We start from the raw sequence: 21,117 nt of genomic DNA, 5'->3' as shown, positions 1-21,117 counted from the left end.
CTAACTATAGACTTTTAACACACTTTGAAATCAGGAAGTGTGATGCCACCAGGTTCTTTCTCATGATTTTGCTTTGGCTTTTGGGGTCTTTTTTTTGGCACCATACAAATTTTCGGGTTGGTTATTTTTATGAAAGATACCATTGAAATTTAAGAGATTGCACTGAATCTGTACATTGCTTTGGGTAGTAATTATTCCAATCCACAAACACCAAATATCTTTCCATTTGTGTCTTTTCAATTTCTTTCATCAGTTTTAAGTGTACAGGTTATCTCATCGCCTTAAATGTATTCCAAAGTGTTTTAGCCTCTTTAATACAGTTATAAATGGGAATGTTTTCTTAATATCTCTGATATTTGTATATTGATTTTGTATCCTACAACTTTACTAAATTCAAGGATTTTTACATATAATATCATGTAATCAGCAAATAGTGACAGTTTTCTTCTTCCTTTAATTTGGATGCCATCCATGGATCCACCCACCCTGCATTTCCAATAGTATGCTAAATAAAGGTGGTAAAGTAGGTATTCTTATCTTATTCCTGATTTTAGAGGAAAAGCCTCAAACTTCCAGCATTTAGTATGATATTAGCTATGGGCTTGTCATATATGGCCTTTATGAATTGAAATACATTCCCTCAGTACCCACTTTGTTGAGAATTTTTATCATAAATGGATGTTGAATGCTGTCAAATGCTTTTTTGGCATCTACTGAGATGATATGATGATATGTATCCCTCATTTTGTTAATGTGGTAATATCACATTGATTGATTTGCAGATAGTGTACCATCCTTGCATCCCCCAGAATAAAACCTACTTTATCATGGTGTATGAGTTAAATTTGTTCAGATTTTTTATTTCTTCATGATTCAGTCTTGCTAGGTTTTACACTTTTAGGAATTTATCTATTTCTTCTAGGTTGTCCAAATTGTTGGTATACAACTGTTCATAGCAGTCTCTTATGATCCTTTGTATTTCTATAGTATCAGTTTTTACATCTCTTCTTTCATTTCTAATTCTATTTGTGATTTCTCTTTCTTGGGTGATTCTAGCCAAAGGTTTGTCCATTTTGATTACATTTTCCAAAAATTTGATTATATTTACAAATTGTCTTTTTACTGTTTTATTTATTTGCACCTGGTCCTTGTTATTTCCTTCCTGTATTAATTTTGAGCTTCATTTGTTCTTCTTCTAATTCCTTGAGGTGCAAAGTTAGGTTATTTGACAGCTTTCTTATTTCTTGATGTAGGCATTTATCACTATGAACTTCCCTTTCAGAACTGCTATTGCCACATCCCAAAAGTTACTTATTTTTTGGTGTGTTGTATTCCCATTTGCCTCAAGGTATTTTTTTTTTTAATCTTTTGATTTCTTCTTTAAACAATATACTACTGAGCAACCACTTTGTCAATCTCCACATAATTGAGTTTTCCAGTTTTCTTTTTGTAATGGCTTTTAGTTTCCTATTGTGACCAGAAAGATGCTTCATGATTTCAATCTTCTTAAATTTATTGAGAGGAACAGGAAGCAAGAGACTCTCAACTACAGAGAACAAACTGATGGTTACCAGAGGGGATGTGGGGGAGAGGGGGGATGGGTGAAATAGGTGACAGGGATTAAGGAGTGCACCTTTTGTGAGGAGCACTGGGTGATGAGTGGAAGTGTTGAATCATTAAATCATACATCTGAAACTAATATTATACTGCATTGACTACCTGGTATTTAAATAAAAACTAAAAAAAGAAAAAAAATGTGTTTTGTGGCCTTAGAGATGACATATCCTACAGAATGTTTCCATGTGTTGCTTAAAAAGAATGTGTATTCTGTTGAATTTGGATGAAATGTTCCATACATGTCTGTAAAGTCCATTTGGGCTAACATGTCATTTAAAGCCAATGTTTTCTTATTGATTTTCTGTCTGGATGATCTATTCATTGAAAAAAGTGAGTTTTGAAGTCCTGCACTATTTTTGTACTACTATCGTCTTATTCAGTGACCCCTTTATCATTACATCATGACCTTTTCTCTTAGTCTATCTACCTTTCTCTAGGTGCATCTTTTCCATCCCTTCACTTTCAGTCTGTGTGTGTTCTTCTGAGGTGAGTTTCTTATAGGCAGCATATTAGATGGTCTTGTCGGCCACTGTGTCTTCTAATTGGAGAATTTAGTTCATTCACATTTAAAGTAGGTACTGATAAGTACACACTTATTGCCCATCTTGTTCATTGTTTTCTGGCTATTTTATAGTTCCTTTGTTTCCCTCTTCTCTTGTTCTCTTCCTTTATGATTTGAGATTTTCTCTCCTGGTATGCTCAAATTCCTTTCTCTCGTTTGTGTCATCTACTATAAGGTTTGGCTTTAGACTTACCATGAGACTTACATAAGACTTCTTACATTTGTAACAGTCCATTTTTGGCTAATAAAAACTCAAGTTGGGACACATTCTAAAGCTCTACATGCAATTTTTACTCCTCCCCTATTTGCTGTACATGGCCCACACATGCTTATCATGTTCATTTTTTGTTTATATAGGTTTTTAATTTAACATAAGCTCTTAAATGTGGACCAGCAAAGCCTATTAAAGCAGTATATAGGACATTAAAAAAGAGAACTTAACGGCTCCTAGTTCCTGCCTAAACATTTGTCTCTAAAGTTAACTTCACAATAGGAGATAGGTATTACTTTGACTCAAACCTAAAAATAGAATATTTATCTGGAGAATGCAGATTTAAATATACTATGTACTATATTAAATGGAAATAAAACTTTAGCATTATGTGATAATGCAGCCACTTTTCTTCCACGTAAAATTCATCATTTCATCACATACATATGTAAAATTTTTATTTTGCCAGAGACTTCTAACCTAATTTGCTTTCTTGAAAACCACACAGCCCAGTCACTATATAATCAAGATGAAGTTATTCAAATGAAGATAGTGAGAACCTGTGGAAGAAAGCCATCCAACGAGGAGCCAGGGAGGGAGGGAGGCCTGTTTTGTTTTGTTTTGTTTTATGTACCAGTCTGGAGTGGAGTTTTTGTCTGACTAAACTGGGAAGTAGAAGGAAAGGAGTATGTGTTGTTTCAAATACCATAGATTCTCATTGTTCTTAACAAATCTTGGTAAACAGTAAGTGTTTATTCATTGCATGTCCCTGGGACCATCTCCAGAGACTTTAAATGACTTATTGTAGAATTTTCACCATTTCACTGGGCAGTCGGTCTGCTATCATCCTGAAGTGCCCCTCATGCCATCCTTTATACCCAAAATGTTTTCTTGGGTTATATTTTTTATTATCTTCTTTAGGGGTTCTAATTATATGTGTCAGACCTCCTTTGATTATCTTCCATTTCAACTACTTTCTGACAATTTTTTCCCTTATTTCATTTTCTTTATTTTTCTGTACATTCCTGGTAGGATTTTGCCTTTCTTTCCTATTTTTTTTTTCCTTGACTTCAATCAATTCTCATTTTTCTTGTTTTCTTGATGATAACTGTTCTTTGTATTTCTCAAAGTGCGTTTTCTCCCCCCATACTCCCAAATGTTTATTTGATGGCACATCAATTCAGTTGAGAATGTTGTGTTACAGTGCAGGTTTTGTATTTTTCAGGTATGTTCTCAAAATATTTCTTTTATAGATATAAAATTATTTTATCAGTTCATTTTTTGTGGCTTTATTGGCGGAGGGGCAAAAAATGGCTATTATTTTGCTACTCTTTTTATTCCTGCAGGATTTTTCATTTCCTTGTTTTTCCTCACTGCCACATCTCCATGAGGAATTAATTCCTCTCTTTGTATCTGATTCTCCCTCAGAAGCAATGCTTTTCTGAGACTGCCTCTTCAGGTCCCACTGTCTTTCTAACCATTTCTATACATCATGTGCTGTGAACCCTGACGTCCTGACCTATGTTCAATATTCTGGCATTTAGTATTAGACTTTGTCTTGTTGAGGATGCTTAGTTGTCCATGACCCTCTACTTTTAAGCCTTACCTCCTGAGTCTTAGCATGCATAGACTTGCAACAGTGGCAGGTCAAAAGGAATCTTTTAGAATTTATTTCTCTAGTTAAGGTATTCTTTGTCTTCCAGTCATTCTGAAGAGATGAGTGATACCTATTTTTATTTCCTCTGATTGTTTATTTGATCACTTTTTTTAAGTCTGAGAAAAATCAGGCTGCTGCCATCCATTGTCCTCAAAAATGCTTTGGAAGAAGACTTTTAATTTTTCTTCATTGTTGCTAGAATTGTCAGTTACATTTTTTGTATGTAATTTCCTGATTTCACATAAATTTTCAAACTCATTTGCATAAGTTTTTAATATTCTCTTGCTATATTTTATATAGAATCAGGAACAATAAACAGATATCATTCTTCCTACTGGTAGCATGCACTTTCTCTTTTCTTTCTTGATCAGTCCTTTTAGGGATGCAGCAGTTTTGGAAATACTGATATGACCTTTGACATTTCTCTCAAGAACTGAGGTCAGTGCTCTCTCCCAGAATCTCTGAAGATAGTGACAGCCTTCACCAATAATATAGTGGGTGTGACACTATATGAATTCTGAGGTGAGGTCATAAAATGCCTTGCAGTTTCATGCTGGTTTTATAGGGATGTTTACTCTAAAGGAAATTAGTTGCCATGTAAGAAATCGACTGTCTTGAGAGTACAAACCTCTGGGATGCCTGAGTGGCTCAGTGGTTGAGCATCTGCCTTTGGCACAGGGCATGATCCTGGAGTCCCGGGATCGAGTCCCACATTGGACTCCCTGAGGGGAGCCTGCTTCTCCCTCTGCCTATGTCTTTGTCTCTCTTTCTCTGTGTCTCTCATGAATAAATAAATAAAATCTTTTTTAAAAAGTTACTGAACTATTAATTCATATCCTTCATTCTCTCAACATTAAATATTTTTAAAAAGATGTTAATCTGTTGTGATACATGGTTTTACACTAGTGAGAAAAAAATGGGAATGACTTTAATACTTAAGTAGCATTTAACAAGTTATTAAAGGAATGAACAATGTAAAATAATTTGTGAATAACGTACCAAACCCAGGAACACTTTTGAGGCTGGCTTTAAGGCAAATTTTCTCCAATCTGAGGTAGCTATATCTCATCAGACAATTCCACAGGAACATCCAGTCCATTCTTGTCCGATGATTCATGATGATGACACTTCTTTCCCCAGGAACAAACGCATCACCTGTTATAATCACTTTTACACCAAACATGGTCTCCAGCAGTGCCTAAGGAATAAGCAATATAGACATGTAACAATTTAAAGTTATGATTTCCCATAGGTAAATTTCATCACATCGTGTAAATAAATTAGATATCTAGTAAGTCAAAGGCACAGAATGTCTCAAGATTATTGAGTCTATAATAAATTAGAAAAAAGAAATTAGCCTGGAAGAATGAGAATACAAAGGTATTATTTCTATTTTTCATTTTATTCATTTAGGTTTCTCACGGTTTCCTAATAAATGCTAGCTTTCACCAAAATCTTCACGATATATTATTAACTTAAAAAGAAAAAGGTATAAAAGACATGCAAGAAGATTCCACTGTGTAATTTTTTAAGGCTGTAGATATAGAAGATAATTACTTTCTAGAAAGGTTAGTCAGAAATTTAACATGGAGTATAGGGCTAAGGGGACAAAGTCAAATTTTCATTTTATACCTTTCTGTATTATGATCTTTTTAAACACATACATCTATCTGTTTAACAATACATAAAGAATAAAATAACTGTATGTTTATAAAGTTCTATAGCCCTAGCACCTACAACAGTGCCTGGCACCTAGAAGATAAATAATTGCTGAATTGGTTTAATTAACTTTTCTGATAAGCAGGCATATAATATATATGAAATATTTAAAATAAAGTATATTACAGACTGTAGTTTTGTGAAGAAAAAACAGAAAATAAGAAAACTTGATTATTGATTTCAATCCCTTATTTAAATTTTCAAATAATTTATATGTAGCAAATTTACTAGTTAAAATATAACTTCACTATTTATTAATGGAGAGAAAACTGGTCTGAGGCAGTGAAAAGATAAGAAAGTCAAAACTTCATGGGACGCCTGGGTGGCTCAGCAGTTTAGCGCCTGCCTTCGGCCCAGTATATGATCCTGGAGTCCCAGGATCGAGTCTGGCATTGGGCTCCCTGCATGGTGCCTGCTTCTCCCTCTGCTTGTGTCTCTCTGCCTCTCTCTCTCTGGGTCTCTCATGAATAAATAAATAAAATCTTTAAAAAAAAAAAAAACCTCTGGTAATACCATGAAAACCTTTATAGAAGTATATAGCAGATACACAGTAGTACCAACATATAATGGAATATGAATCAACAATTAAAGTGAATAAGCTACATGTATCTTCAACACAGATGGCATACAAGCATAATGCTGAGAGAAGCAAAACAAAGAGTGTCATATGTAAAAGTTTTTAAAGCAGTAACTAAGATATTTTAGGAGTAAAATTATAAAGAACAGCAAGGAATGACCGACCATCTTACAGGTCAGATTAGTGGCTACTGCTATCAAAGAGGAGATGGTTATGACATGCAAGCAAGGTAGCTTGCTGGAGGACTGATAATACTCTAGTTCTTGACCTGGTTGATACTTTCACTTTAATAGACCATTTTAAAGTGTGCATTTATGTTCTACTAACTTTGGATATGTTTGTTACATTTCACAAAAACTCTTTTTTTTTTTTTAAAGAATATGACACAAGTGAACAAAAGGACTCCAAAATAAACACAGGACCAAGAAAAAAACAGGTTAAAGGGAAGATTAGTTAAGGAAAAGTTAGAAATGTTTTATGTCCAAAGAATTATGGAATCATAGTGTTAACATCTTAACAGAATAAAACAGATAGCCCACAGATCCCATTAAGTGACTTTCCCAGAGCGGAGATTCACTTTAGGGCATGGATGTTTAACCTAATGTCAAGTCCTAGAAGGATAGCCTTCAAAGGGTAAATAAACACAGGACCCTCTTGAAAAAGTATACAGAGGTACTTTGTTAAATGTCTGTAGTTTTCATCAGATTTTCAAAGAGTCCATAACCACTCAAATAATTATAACTTCCATTCCAAAGTCTTGGGAAGCCAAGCCTCTATGTAAAGACTTCATGATGGAGAAGATCATGGCAGAGTCCTCCAGGCTTGGACCCGCAGCAGGAAATGTCTAAGTATAAAGTGCCATCAACTCCCAAAATGAATCACTGAATTACATACCTCAGAGGACATGTGTGAAGTCACCATCTATGGCTTATTAATTTGGATCAGCTCCACTGTGCTTTCCAAATGATACTTTACAGTTTTTACAAAGAACTGAAATGCAAGATGAGTTAAGTTCCCTTAACTCAAAGAAAGATGAAGTTGACTGCTAATTGTGTGTTGTACCACAGAAAAGAGTTAAAAATCTTAAAGCCTATAAATCCCAAATTCAACCCTCACCTTTTAAATGCAATTTCTAATACATGTATCCTGTGGATCCCAAATGTCAAAATAAATCCAGACTGTTTGTCCAGGAGCATATCATATGGCATTCTCTCCCTTGCCATCCAACACTCCATCAGAATGTGCCTGAAAGTTATATATAACCTTTTGGACAGCCTAGATCTCAAACTCACATTAATCATTTGTAACATCAGACAAGACCTATCTAAGTCAATGTTATTTACATCTCCTGTGAAGGTAGACTACAAATATTTACTACAGAGAGAGAAGGTTGTAAGGTCTCTAAAGAGCTATAGAATTCAAATTTTAAAACGTATAGAAAAATGTGAGAATAGTATCCTGTTTTTTTCTAGTCTAGAATAGAAACTAGTATAGAAGAAAAACTAATCTTATAAAATTTAATAAATGCTTTATAGAAGCATTTCTGAGAATCTTTTATAGACCACTAATTACTATCTCTTAAGTGTTCCACTGTGTCTGAAAACACAAAGATGAGAGGTTCCCCCTCATGGTCACAGAGAATCAATATTGCCATCATGCCCAAGCTCTCATTTACCATTCTGATGAATCTTTATTTAGTCTGAGGTAAAGCCAACTCTGTGGTGCTCCCCATCTCCCAGTATGCCTGGGCTTTTCTGACTCAACATAAGCCCAGCTCCTCAAATCCTTAGCTATTTAAGGCCCTGCAATCCCAAGTCATTCGTCAAATACAGTACCCCTTTTCTTAGCAGCAGTCTAGGCAAAAATTATACCCTGTATCTGCTGAATACCCATTTTGTTCTAGGATTGGACTGGAATCACCAGGCTGTGGAATAGACTGGTGTCCTAGGTGGGGGCCTCTAAATTCCTAAGTCATGACTTACAGTGAAAGGACAGAACTCCAAATAGTTTTCATAATCTTCATAATCCCAGGTTATTAGCTAACAATTGGACTGCTGGAAGGACTTTAAATTTTGAAAAGCAAAAAAGTACTCTGGGCACATGCAAAGTGTGACCTTGAAAGTATTGATCATGCTGAATAAAACTGTCCAAAAACGAAATGAACAAAGACCTACACTCCCCACTATAGATATATACCAAGAAAGAATGAATGGTCATTCTGCAGACTGCTCTGGAAGGAATTCTTACATAGATAAAGAGTTGGATGAGACTTCATTTAACACACAAAATGTGTTCCTTAAAAATGGTAAGAGAAGAAAAATCTTGCCGGTGAAGTCACTTTAATGCACAAGAGATGCTTACAAAGAGAAAATCACTTTATGATTATGTCTGTGAAGCAATAGTTTAAGTGCATTTACTTTATTAGTGAACTTTTTTTTAATTGGGATTAAAATAAAGTACGTGTATAGCAGAGAAAAGACTAAATTCCTTCTAAGTAAAAAAAATATCTATTTGCTTCAAAATAAAAACTCCTTTAGCACATTGTAAAAGTATGGAATAAAAGGTCATAAAAGACATCCTGACAGTTTTTCTCCATTTCTTTGAACAGAGATGTTTATGATCTCAAAACTACAACACCAATTTTTTTGTAACCTAGCAATAAGGTATTCAACTTCTATAAATTTCTTACCTGAAAGACTCTGCTTGATATACCCTTACTACTAAGCAAGGCAGTGAGTTACGCAGGTAATAGAAGTTTTTTCAAATACATACTAAATACTACAGGGGTAGCTGAATTTTGCCTAGTGTTAAGTTCTGAACTCAGGTAATAAAGCAAAAGTCGGGAATAACTGAAACTAAACCTTGAAAATCTCACAGAAAGGTACCTCACAGAAGACCAGTACACTATCTTCTGAAGAATGTTGGAACAGCTTTTTCCAGCTGACTATCAAATGAAGTGATTAGTCTATGTGCTGTTTTAAACACAATAATTGTATTTAATATAGCACCACTCACATTTCCCATTTTCTCTTACTTTTGGGGGGGGGGGGTGTGGAGGCAACTCTAGATTTAAAAAAAACAACAGGGATCCCTGGGTGGCGCAGCGGTTTGGCGCCTGCCTTTGGCCCAGGGCACGATCCTGGAGACTCAGGATCGAATCCCACGTCGGGCTCCCAGCGCATGGAGCCTGCTTCTCCTTCTGCCTATGTCTCTGCCTCTCTCTCTCTCTCTTTCTCTCTCTCTCTCTGTGACTATCATAAATAAATAAAAATTAAAAAATATTAAAAAAATAAAAAATAAAAAAATAATAAAAAAACAACAAATGTATTCTCATCTTTTCTACTCTTCCCCCATCCTAGTGCATATAAATGGAGTTGTATAAAGACTTGTACCATAGTGTGGGGTGTAATTCTGTGTGATAGTAATAGTACTAATAATAGGAATAGCAGAAGCAGCTATGGCAGAATTTGTCCAGTGGGGTCCAGCATTTCTTCCAGAGCAACAGATTTTAGTTATGTACATGACTGCCCAGAGGACAGACATTCCCAGATGTTATTACAGCCTTTAGCTATTCCCTCCAGTGCTATTTGTAATTCAGTGAAATAAAGGAAAGCGCTTGCTCTGCGCTTCCTCCCCAACCCACTTTCTGCAAAGTGGGGCAAAACAGTAGTAGTGACCAGTCTTGACCTATCAACTAGTATTATGCCAGGCTGGCTGGAAGGAATCTGGAGTCCCTGAATGACATGAGGGAGCAGAGCTACCCTGCCAACATGGTCCTGAGGATGAATAAAGTTCTATCTTATTCAAGCCACTGTATATTCTAAAAAGCCTATATTCAATACCTCATTTAGTCATCAGAATAACTGAGATAAACAGGTAGGCTCAGAACCCTCATTTTTCAAATGAAAAGAGAAGTTTAGGAAGGTTAAGTAGCTCTACCAAGTTCAATAACTAGAAAGTGGTAAGGCCAATAATAAAACCAAATGTATCTATACCAATAAGCACTTAACTTATATTGGCTCTCCAAGGAAGAGATTGATTGGACACTAAAGCATTGCAATTGCAATGATCCCTACCCATGTAGTAACTTCTCAAAACTTTTCAGGTTTTGGTAGTGATGTTTAGACAAAAATGTAATTCATAGTCAAAAGATTATATATTGGAAAATTTAAAACATTAAATGAAATATAAAACAATGTATCATTATTATAAAAAAATCACTTACCTGTAAATGTCTGCTTCAGAATCAGATATACAATGCTGAATCTGGAATGGCTCTCAAAATATCATCTACTCCAATTTCCTTATTTTACAAATGATGAAATAAAAATCTTTAAAAAGTTATATAATTGACTTGAAAAAAGTTAAGTTTTCAAAATGAAATGTCTCTGGTTTTATGATGACTGTAAGTGGAATTACTTAACATTTAGATGGCTTGTAAGAAGGCTTTTTAGAAATAGCTACTTGGGCAGCCCTGGTGGCACAGCGGTTTGGCGCCGCCTGCAGCCTGGGATGTGATCCTGGAGACCCGGGATCGAGTCCCACATCGGGCTCCCTGCATGGAGCCTGCTTCTCCCTCTCCCTGTGTCTCTGCCTCTCTCCCTCTGTGTCTATGAATAAATAAATAAAATCTTAAAAAAAAAAAAGAAAGAAAGAAAGAAAAAGAAATAGCTACTTATGGGACGCCTGGGTGGCTCAATGGTTGAGCATCTGCCTTGGGCTCAAGTCGTGATCCCAGGGTCCTGGGAGAGAGTCCCACATGAGTCCTGCATGAAGCCTGCTTCTCCCTCTGCTTATGTCTCTGCCTCTTTGTGTCTCTCATGAATAAATAAAATCTTAAAAAAAAAGAAAAAAGAAATAGCTACTTATGACAGTTAACCTTATGTGAACTGGGCATTATATATTTATTTCACTTAATATAAATATGATATTTTATGGAGAAGTACTCATTTTGTAAATAAATTAGTACACACTAATATTCCATGTTAAATGGTCTGTTTGAGGCTGCAATGAAACAATGAACTTCATATCTTTAAAGCTAATTTAAAAATCTACTTCTACAAAATTCATGGTCTGAGAAGTCACCTTCTGTACTCTTACAAAGGAGGTAATGTCTCAAGCAGATGGAGGACAGAAACTAGTTAAAATATGTATATCTACAACCACGCAAGGTAGCTTTGGTACAATACTAATACTTCCAGGATGCCAGAGGCCCTATCTGTCCTGTTCATCATTACCTTCTAGCAATATGCCTGGTATATGGTGGACACTTAATAGTTGCTGGATGAATGTTCCAAGATCCTACTGACTACTTTTGTCATAAAACAACAGTTAACAAAACTTACAAAAAATCCTTCCTTCTATTATGAAAGGAAAAAGAACTTTTGCATAAATGTATAAGAAGGATCCATACTGATAACGTTAAGAATATTACAAAAATTCAATGTAAAGTCCTTCCTACGGAGGGGGAAAAAAAAAAAGAATGGGGAAGGTGGCTGCTGCTTCCTGCCGTGACCAAAGAAATGAAATTAGATTCTCCACTCAGCTGAGTTACAGGGAAAAAGAAGTATGATGAATTTAACAGATAAGAAAGCTCAGAACCTAATGAAACCAGCAAAGAACCCAAAATAGGGATGCTTGGGTGGCTCAGCGGTTGGGAGTCTGCCTTTGGCTCAGGGCGTGATCCCGGGATCCAGGATTGAGTCCCACATCAGGCTCCCTGCGGGGAGCGTGCTTCTCCCTCTGCCTGGGTCTCTGCCTCTGTGTGTGTGTGTCTCTCATGAATAAATAAATAAATAAATCTTAAAAAAAAAACAATATAAATTCTAGAATGTGAAAGTACAATATTTTTAATAGAGGTAGCATGAGAGAGAGAGGGTCAGTGAACTAGTAGACTTGTGTAGCAATGTAAGCAACCTGCCACACCCACAACAGCAGTCTCAGAAGGAGAGGCGAGAGGGAATGGAACACAAAATATGTGAGGAAACAAGAGCCCCAAAGTTCCAACTTGGAAAAAACAAATCTACAGATCTAAGAAGCCCAATGAGACATAGTAAAATAAACAAAGAAAGCTAGTCCTAGGCATATCATAATCAAACTGCTTAAAAAACGAACAGAGAAAGAAATCTTGAATGCAGCCAGAGAAAAAGAGTTGCAAGAATATATAGGCTAGGAGACCACAAGACAGTAAAACTTTAAAGTATGGAAAGAAGAAAAATGTCATCCCATAAATTTCACAGCCAGCAAACTGTTCTTCAAGAATGAAGGCAAAATAAAGACATTTTCAATTAAAAGAAATCAATTAGTCTACAGGAGCCCTCAGTAAAAGAGGAGCTAAAAGAAGTTCTTCAGGCTAAAGGGAAATGACACTAGAGAGAAACTCTAATATACAAGAAAGATAAAGAATACTATAAATGGAAAATATTTAGATCAATATAAGAGACCATATTCTGTTTCTTTAAAAAACATAGGACTATTTAAAGGAAAAAATGGTAACACTGCATCCTAGATTTTATTGTACAAGTGTATGTAACAGGACAGCAGCACAAAGGATGTGAGAATGAAAGCCCTATCCTGTTACAAATCTTATATTTTACACAATGTGATAAATACGAACTTCAAGTGGGCTGTGACATATGAAGGATACATTACGTGATCCGTAGGTTGTGACTAAATTGTGTTCACAACACACACATATATAAGATACATGCACATACATACACACACATCGTTTTCTTTCAAAACAGGAGGGGAAAATATTGCACAACTTGTTTTATGAAGCCAGCATAATTCTGATACCAAAGATTGAGCTAGTAGGACCATGAAACTTCTCATTTGAGAAATATTTATTGGTATGTACCTTGTTCCAGGTACAACCTCAGTCTCTGGCTTCTTGAAGGCTTTGTATAACTGTTCCTTATCAACTTTCCTCTTTCACTAAGAGGAATCATCACACCACTGAGACTAATTTTGTTAGTAGTTTTTTTCCCTCAAGGCATTCCCTGGCTTCAAAGAACTCCAAATCTTCTTTTGAAACAATCATGAGGTACCAGTGAACTTCTTACCACTAGAAGTTAAAGTGTCATGTGACCCTGACCAATCCTTCAAGGTTTTCCTATCACCCAGGGCTCTAACAGCACCAAACTGGGTCTAATCTCAGCTCTGCTTAAATAATCTGTTTATGCATGTGACCTTCAGCAAATTATTTAATTTCTCAAAGTTTCTACTTCTGTAAAAGGGGGATAATGGTGGTGCCTGGAATGAAGGCATCCTAAAGCACTTATTAGCACATTATCTGCCACATAAGTGCTTAACAGCTATGACCACCATTACCCTTTTAACAAAATCTTGTAATTCTTCTCCTTAATCTGGATTAAATATACAACCAAACCGGTTATTTATCATCTACCAGTATGCTATAGTCCCTTTCTTTGTGCTTGTTGATCAAGTGCAACAGAAGAGAAAGGGGGAAGAGGAGAGGGAAGGACAGAGAGATAGGGAATTAATGATATCACATTTCAGTTTAATGATATCACATTTCATAAAACACATCTAATTTTTCAAGAAATTAACCTTTGACAAAGGACAAATGCAATTCTTAAAATTATTCTCCATGAAAATCCTTTTTTAAAATATGAAAAGGGTCAACAGCTCCCCATCAATCTCCACCTGGGGAGTCCTTAGCATTAGTGAACTTTCCTCTCTGTATATGTATGAAGGGCAGTCAGCCTGAGGGGAAATGGCAATGCAGTTCAAAAGGCACAGGTGAAAAAAAGATCCTTCAGCAACTGAAGGCGGAAGAATTCCTCCTTGTTTTCCTGTTCAGGTGTATCCTTATCACCCCCACCATGACTGCTCCATAAACCCAGTAACAAACAATAAGTTCTAGCTGTTGCTCAGAAACATCAAAAACAAAACGGTCCTCAGGAAGTATAACCTATTATAAAAGCAGCTACAGGGTGTCACTCCATTTTTGGAGAAGGCACTACTGATTAGCAGCAAAAGGGAAGGGCCACAGCTGCTTTGGTCCAGACAAGGGAGGAATCTGGACTGGAATCCTATAGCTCAGAATCAGAGAGACGTTCTCAGAGCTGTATGCACTGACCTTGCAGAGAATACATGTCTGTTCCAAGAATCAACTACACGTTATTTATGTACTATTATGGTACAGATGTTGTCATTCTGGGCCACAGATAGGAAACCACTTTATTCCTAAAATCTGTGGTTACTCGGAAGAATTAAATCAATCACATCAATGTCAAAAGTTCAAAAAATTGTTTATCTGAATTTTAATTTCTGTCATTATTTTGTAAAATAGATGGAAATACAAAATAAAAATTCTTCAATCTATAGCTTTAGATTTGTGTATTTTGCTATATGTAAAGTATACCTCGATGAAGGAAAATAAACTTCAAGAGGAATATAAAAGAAACTCTTAATTTTGAAATATGGCTCTTAGATTTTTTATTTCAAGGACATGAATTATATTTAATTCTCCCTAGTTCCTGTATTTCCTCTAGAAAGGATCCAGAAAGTATTTATATGTTTCTTCTAACATTTGACTGAATATGACTCTAACAAAGTAAAAATTGGTGAGCTGGGCCACTTTGGTTCAGTCTCCCTATCTGGTGTGTGACTTACCGCAGGTAGTGTGAGCCAGGTTGCCACAAGGCGGTTGTTGATCCAGCGATACCAAGATGGGCTTACAAACATCAAAGGTAAAAAGGGACCCAACATGAAAATGCTTCCAAAAAAGCTTCCCCAAAACAGAGTAAGTATAAAATAAATCCCCTTCCATGACACCATGATTCTGAAAGATAAAAAAGAAGAATATATTTTGTTACTATACATATAACTGTCCAAATTGAGAATGCATAAAATAATTTTCAGCAAGGGCTGCAGAAAAGGGCTGATAAAGAACATAAAAGCTTGAATACCATAAAGGTGACCCTCTTACATGTCCTACAGGTCTAACAAACTTCCAGTACATTAGAAATTGATACTCTCAAAGTTTGAACAAAAAAAGCTGTCTTGTTTAAGAAGTCTTTGATTTTTTTATCTGGTTATTAGTATTAACATAAACCTGTAGAAGTTACCCAATACAAAACCTTAAAATATTCTAGAGTTTTTTTTATATTCTACTATAAAAAGTAGATTTAATGGACCAAAAATTATAGAACAGCTTACTAAGGGTAACTGTGCCTACAAGTGTGGGCAATTTTATACATTGCACTAAATTTTTATAAAAACCTAGAAATGTTAATTCTTCACATTAGAACCTGAAAGTAATATCATTGAGCAACTGGTCTTAAACTGGCTTCTTCTTTATGAGCTGTAAGATTAAATAGAAGTCAGACTCCTCACTTTTCTGAACTATTTGCCTAAAGATTACTTTCAGGGTCCTCATAACCAGAATCACTTAACACTGACATTTTAAAATAAACTGTTGGAAACATGGTTTAAAATGAATAATCAAACATTTGATTTTATAACCTAAACTACATTAGAGCAAAAATACGGTTTGCCTCAGAATAAAACTGTGAGAATCATTAAAACTATGAAAATAATGGATTTAAAATTCTTATATTACAAAAGGTATTCCAGGGATCTAGACCTGTGATTCTTCTTAAATATTCAGAACAGGAAACAGAAATAAAATTTCAAATGTCAAAGTGCTTTAATAAATGTCAGTCAAACAATAAAACAGGTCAAATCCTTTAACACAGACTCAAATTTATCTGGGTATGTTTTTAATTCTCTAACAACACTTGACTGTATGTACAAAATCCTTCCAAGCACAAAAAAACTGAATACCTGAGAATTGGTTTTTTTGCTAAACTCTAGATCTGAACTTCTAAGTGAGGGTGGAGAGAAAAACCACCGAAGAGCAATGGCTGAATGTGGGGTTCACCCATGGCCCAGAAAGCTGGTTGGTGCTCCATACCTTCAGCCTTGCTTTCTGAGGCCCAGGCTCGGCTCTCCTCTGCACTGAAAGAAGACATGAAAGGCATCTTCTCTCCAGTCTTTACATGAAAGCTTTTTTTAAACAGGAAAAAGACACTCAGCAATGCTGCTCCTCTACCTAAAACCCCATAAGGACCTCTTTTGCTCTGTTTGCTTCTACCAATTAGCCGTTAGCTAGCTCCACTTAGACACTTACCCCTAACCTCCCCGAAGAGCTGGGCTTCACACTGTATCTGTCCAAATCCATCCTCAGGCACACTTTTTCTTCAATTAAACTATTTCTCATTTCATGTGATTAAGCTTCTTTAACTATGTATATTTTTTCTTTCAAATATTGATTTCATCTAATAAAATCTTTTCATTTTACAGTGGTGAAGCTGAGAACCAGAAGAGTTATCATGGCTTACTTTCCTAAGTCCCCATAACCAGTTGGTAGCACTAAGTATTTTCTGCCCTCCTATTCTTCCACAATATTATGCCACCTCCCACCCACTGAGAGGCTGGAAATCAGAGACCTGAGTCAGCTTCTAAACATGTTTGTAAACATAGACTCACATATAAAAGGATGTGTTCCATGACAACACTGGGGCTACTCGGGCCAGGTCCAATCTAAAATTATTTTTATACCCAGCCCCTGCCTTTTTTCTAACCTTTCAACCTTTGTCCAGTGATTTAATAAACACACAAAAAGATTCCTACTATGTGCAGGGCCCTATGCTAGTCACTTGGGGACATCACGGTAAGTATGACAGACATACCAAATCTCATGGCCTCTCTATCACCCCCTCAGGAACTCCTCCCTGTATTTAATCTAACTTCCATTCTGTCTCATGGGTTTCACAGACAAACCTGGTTAACAATTATGATAGCTACATATACTTCTTTAGAATAGCTAAAATTGAAAAAAGACAAAAAACCTGATGAGGAAGCAGAACAGTAAGAACTCACACACCCTGCTGGTGGCAATGCAAAGTACTTTGTATGCTCACCATAGAACCCAGCAATCCTACAACTGAATATCCAGGACAAATGAAAACTTATGACAACACAAAAAACCTGTACACAATCATTTACAGTATTCATAACTGCCAAAAACTGGAGGCAATGCAAATGGGGGGGGTAAAGGGGAAATGGGTAAACAAATCCATAGATCAGATACCTCCAGTTTCTTGCTCAGGAAGGACACCTCTTTTCCTTCATAAAATGTCCTTACTTAATCACCTAAATAATTGAACCATTAACTACCATTGATCTCATAGTTAAATAGGTATATGAAGAAATAATTGCAATTCAAAGTGATGCATGCTACAATAGAAGGTATAATAGAGCATGCAGTGTGTGTTAAGGATAGATCAAAGTAAGGCAGGGCAGCCTGGGTGGCTAAGCGGTTTAGCGCCATCTTCACCCCAGGGTCGTGTGATCCTGGAGACTCTGGATCGAGTCCCACATCAGGCTCCCTGTATGGAGCCTGCTTCTCCCTCTGCCTGTGTTTCTGCCTCTCTCTCTCTCTCTCTCTCTCTCTCTCTCTCTCTCTCGGATAAATAAATTTAAAATAATAATAATAAACAAATAATAATAATAATAATAATAAACAAAGTAAGGCAGGATGAACTCTGCGAAAAGGGATTAAAGAAGGCATTAGACTCAGAGAATGTGAGGTTGGGGGAGGGACAGATTATTCCAGGTAGTGAAACAAAACATACAGAGTCACAGAAATCTGAAACAGGGCTGCTTAATAAGCAGGAAATCATAACTCATTAGACATTAATGAGGTATAATGAACACACTGGGGAGCTACAAGAAATCACAAGAGCACAGGTCCTAGGGACAAAGTGCACACCCCAGGCCAGGACAGCCAAGAATATCACCTTTGGCAGGTCACCAAGAAAAAACCTAATGCCTATTCTCATATTTGGGGATAAATTATAATGGTGCATATAAGCATCAATGCAATGAGTAAATAGATTGGTTTTGAAAAAAAGAAAAAGAAAGAAAGAAACCTTAAGAGCAAAGAGCTCCTCTTCCCTTTAAAACTGACAGTACACAGAACTTGTTGGCAAAAATCCTAGCACTGACAGATGCTGGTATCAGAGCGGTCTTTGAGCCAAGAGCATCTGATCTAGTTCCATAAGCCAAAAACCTGATGATCATAACCACATCACTTAACCTGGATGCTTACATATGAGGAGGCTGGGGAAAACTCTCCAACGCCTACTTTTTGAACACCTAATATTTGCCAGGCACTTTACAGAAGGCTTAGTTACATGTTCAACATCTACAGATTCAAGTACGAATCAGCAGCTAAAAATATCTTTAACATGTAACTAATGCAAAATTTTGCTGAAACTCAAAATTTCACTACTCCAAGGTTGGGTGTTAAAAAAACAAATCAGTTAGGTAGTAATAATATCTAGTCAACTGTCCAGGTCCCTAATCTCAATGGTCTTCTATTCTGTTTTCACTTACCTCATAAGCACTTGGTGAGGTAAGTCAGATGCATAGTGGATTTGTAAATTTGAGGTTTTAAAACGACCTTTACACTCTACTTTGATAATGTCAGATGTGTCTTAAAATAGGCACTTTACAAACATTTTCATCTAATCCAAACAAGAGCCTCAAAATTAAGGTATCAGTAATATCAGTGGTATTACAAGGGAAAAAAATAAGGGACTTGGTTCCCCAATGCTGTTTACTGACAGAGGTGAGATAAAGAACCTCTAACCAGGGGCACTCCCAGAAAACGCAGTGGAGAGTTTGGAACTGGTACCAGAAAGACTTAAAGGAAAAAGCAAAGAATAAGTAATAAAAGTAGCAAAGAGTCAGGCATATTGTTTAGTAAGCCTTGTCTTCTCTGAAGAAAGTAAAACCAGGCTTCTGGACTGGGAGACACACAGTGGGATTCAGTAACTGTACATTCAGAGAATTCTGAACCTGACACCCAATCTTCTCTCATTGGGCTTTCAGGTGGCTGGGAACAAGATTATCATCCTAGTCCAGTGCCCTGCAATACAACTTCCTGCAGTGATGGAAATGTCCAGTAGTCGTGCTGTCCAAAATGACAGCCATGCTCTATGTGGCTATTGTGCACTTGAAATGTGGCTAATTCAGAGGAAACTGTTCATTCCGTGTGGGGAGTGGCTACTGGACTGAATAGCACAGCTCTAGACAGACTTCTGGAGCCCACTTCTCTGGGGATCTGACCAGACTGTGAGGAAAGACGAAATATAGAAGCACAGGGGGCTCCACCTGAATCACCCTACAGTGAGGCCCAGAGTTCATGGAAGCGTCACCTACATACAAGCTCCTAATGGCTTTTTTTTTAAAAGATTTTATTTATTCATGAGAGACAGAGAGAGAGGGGGGCAGAGACATAGGCAGAGGGAGAAAAGCAGGCTCCTAATAGGGAGCCTGATGAGGAATTCGATCCCCAGACCTGGGATCACGTCCTGAGCTGAAGGCAGATGCTCAACCGCTGAGCTACGCTCCTAAAGGCTTTTTAAGTCCCCTATTTTTTATTGTAAGCCATCTGAGAAAAGCCTTTAACATGACATTAAAGACTAAGACAAGAGAAAAGTATACCTGAGGGAAACAAACTATTCAGGAAGAAAAAAACTATCTTAACATTTCAGAAAGGTAAGAAATATTGCATCTAGTAAACAAAAACATGTTCTCTGTTAAATAAAACAAAGAAAGGCAGGGGCCTGGGTGGCTCAGTTGGTTAAGCATCTGCCTGTGGCTCCGGTCATGATCCCAGGGTCCTGAAATCAAGCCTCATGTCAGGCTCCCTGCTCAGCGGGAAGCCTCCTTTCCCCTCTCCCCCAGCTACTCACGGTCTCTCTTGCTCTCTCTCTCAAATAAATAATAAAATAATTTTTAAAAAAAACAAGAAAGGAAACATTCAGAGAATAAATGAGCTATTGGAAGGTGACAACACAGTAATGTTTAGCAAATATTAAAAACTCAAGAGTTGTAAAATAAAGCTGAGGAAATCTCCCTTAAAAGTCAGAAAGATAAAGAGCTGGAAAGTAGAAAGAGTATTGGAGGACCAAGACAAGAGGTCCCATATGCAAATCATACAAAAGCTAAAAAGAGAGGAATGAGGAATTGAATAAATCGGGAACCAAATAATTCAAAAAATTTTCCCCAAAACTGGTAAACATGACATCCCACAATAACAGGGCCTGCTGAAAGCTAGGATAATAGGTGAAAACAGATGCTCACTAAGGCACAGCACTGTCCGTTTCAGGACAGGGAAGACAAAAGGACATTTTACAAAACTTCTAGAGAGGATATAAACAGATCACAAAGGATGAAAACTTAGATTGGCTTTGGACTTCTCACTAGAAATAGATCTTAACAGCAGTACCAGAAGCAGGATGAAAACAGAACAATGTCTACAAAATCCTCAAGAATATTATTCTATCCAGTTATCTATAAGTCAAATAAATGGATAGTACAACATCATCATCATACATGCAAGATCTCAAAGCTACCTCCCATGGAATCTTTTTTTCAAGAAACAATTTGAAAATGGGCTTCCCTAAAACAAAGGGATAAACAAAGACTAATGGAGATGAAATGTGGGAAATGAGAGATTCCATATACATGAGAGATCAAGAGAATCTCCAAGATGATCATGAAGAAAGATCCTCAGATGACAGACAGTCCTGTACAAGACAGAGAAGGCGTCCAGTCCAAATTGGGGATGGGTGACTCAGAAGAAAGACCCTTTGAAAGCTGTATCACCAAATTCCTTGCTCCTAAACAAACTATCTTTTTGAGCCAAGGACAGAATGCCCATGTGAATTTTG

At 36.6% G+C, this 21,117-nt stretch overlaps 1 protein-coding gene across 5 annotated transcripts in view; it reads right to left on the bottom strand.

Moving 5' to 3' along the window:
* The window catches only part of LCLAT1 (lysocardiolipin acyltransferase 1), a 198,629-nt gene that overhangs the window by 113,282 nt on the left and 64,230 nt on the right, over positions 1 to 21,117 (bottom strand). For all 5 annotated transcript variants that reach the window (XM_055327474.1, XM_055327475.1, XM_055327472.1 and 2 more), the window contains exons 2-3: positions 14,984 to 15,152; positions 5,047 to 5,245 (exon numbers count right to left, since the gene is read on the bottom strand). In XM_055327474.1, coding sequence (XP_055183449.1) covers positions 5,047 to 5,245; positions 14,984 to 15,148 — 364 coding nt within the window. In that variant the 5' untranslated portion in view covers positions 15,149 to 15,152. The remainder of the gene's footprint in view (positions 1 to 5,046; positions 5,246 to 14,983; positions 15,153 to 21,117) is intronic.

The sequence above is a fragment of the Nyctereutes procyonoides genome, unplaced genomic scaffold (assembly GCF_905146905.1).
Source record: "Nyctereutes procyonoides isolate TBG_1078 unplaced genomic scaffold, NYPRO_anot_genome, whole genome shotgun sequence".
NCBI classification, from domain to species: Eukaryota; Metazoa; Chordata; class Mammalia; order Carnivora; family Canidae; genus Nyctereutes; species Nyctereutes procyonoides.
Note: the sequence above shows the minus strand (reverse complement) of the source record. Positions and strands in the feature narration are given on the sequence as shown.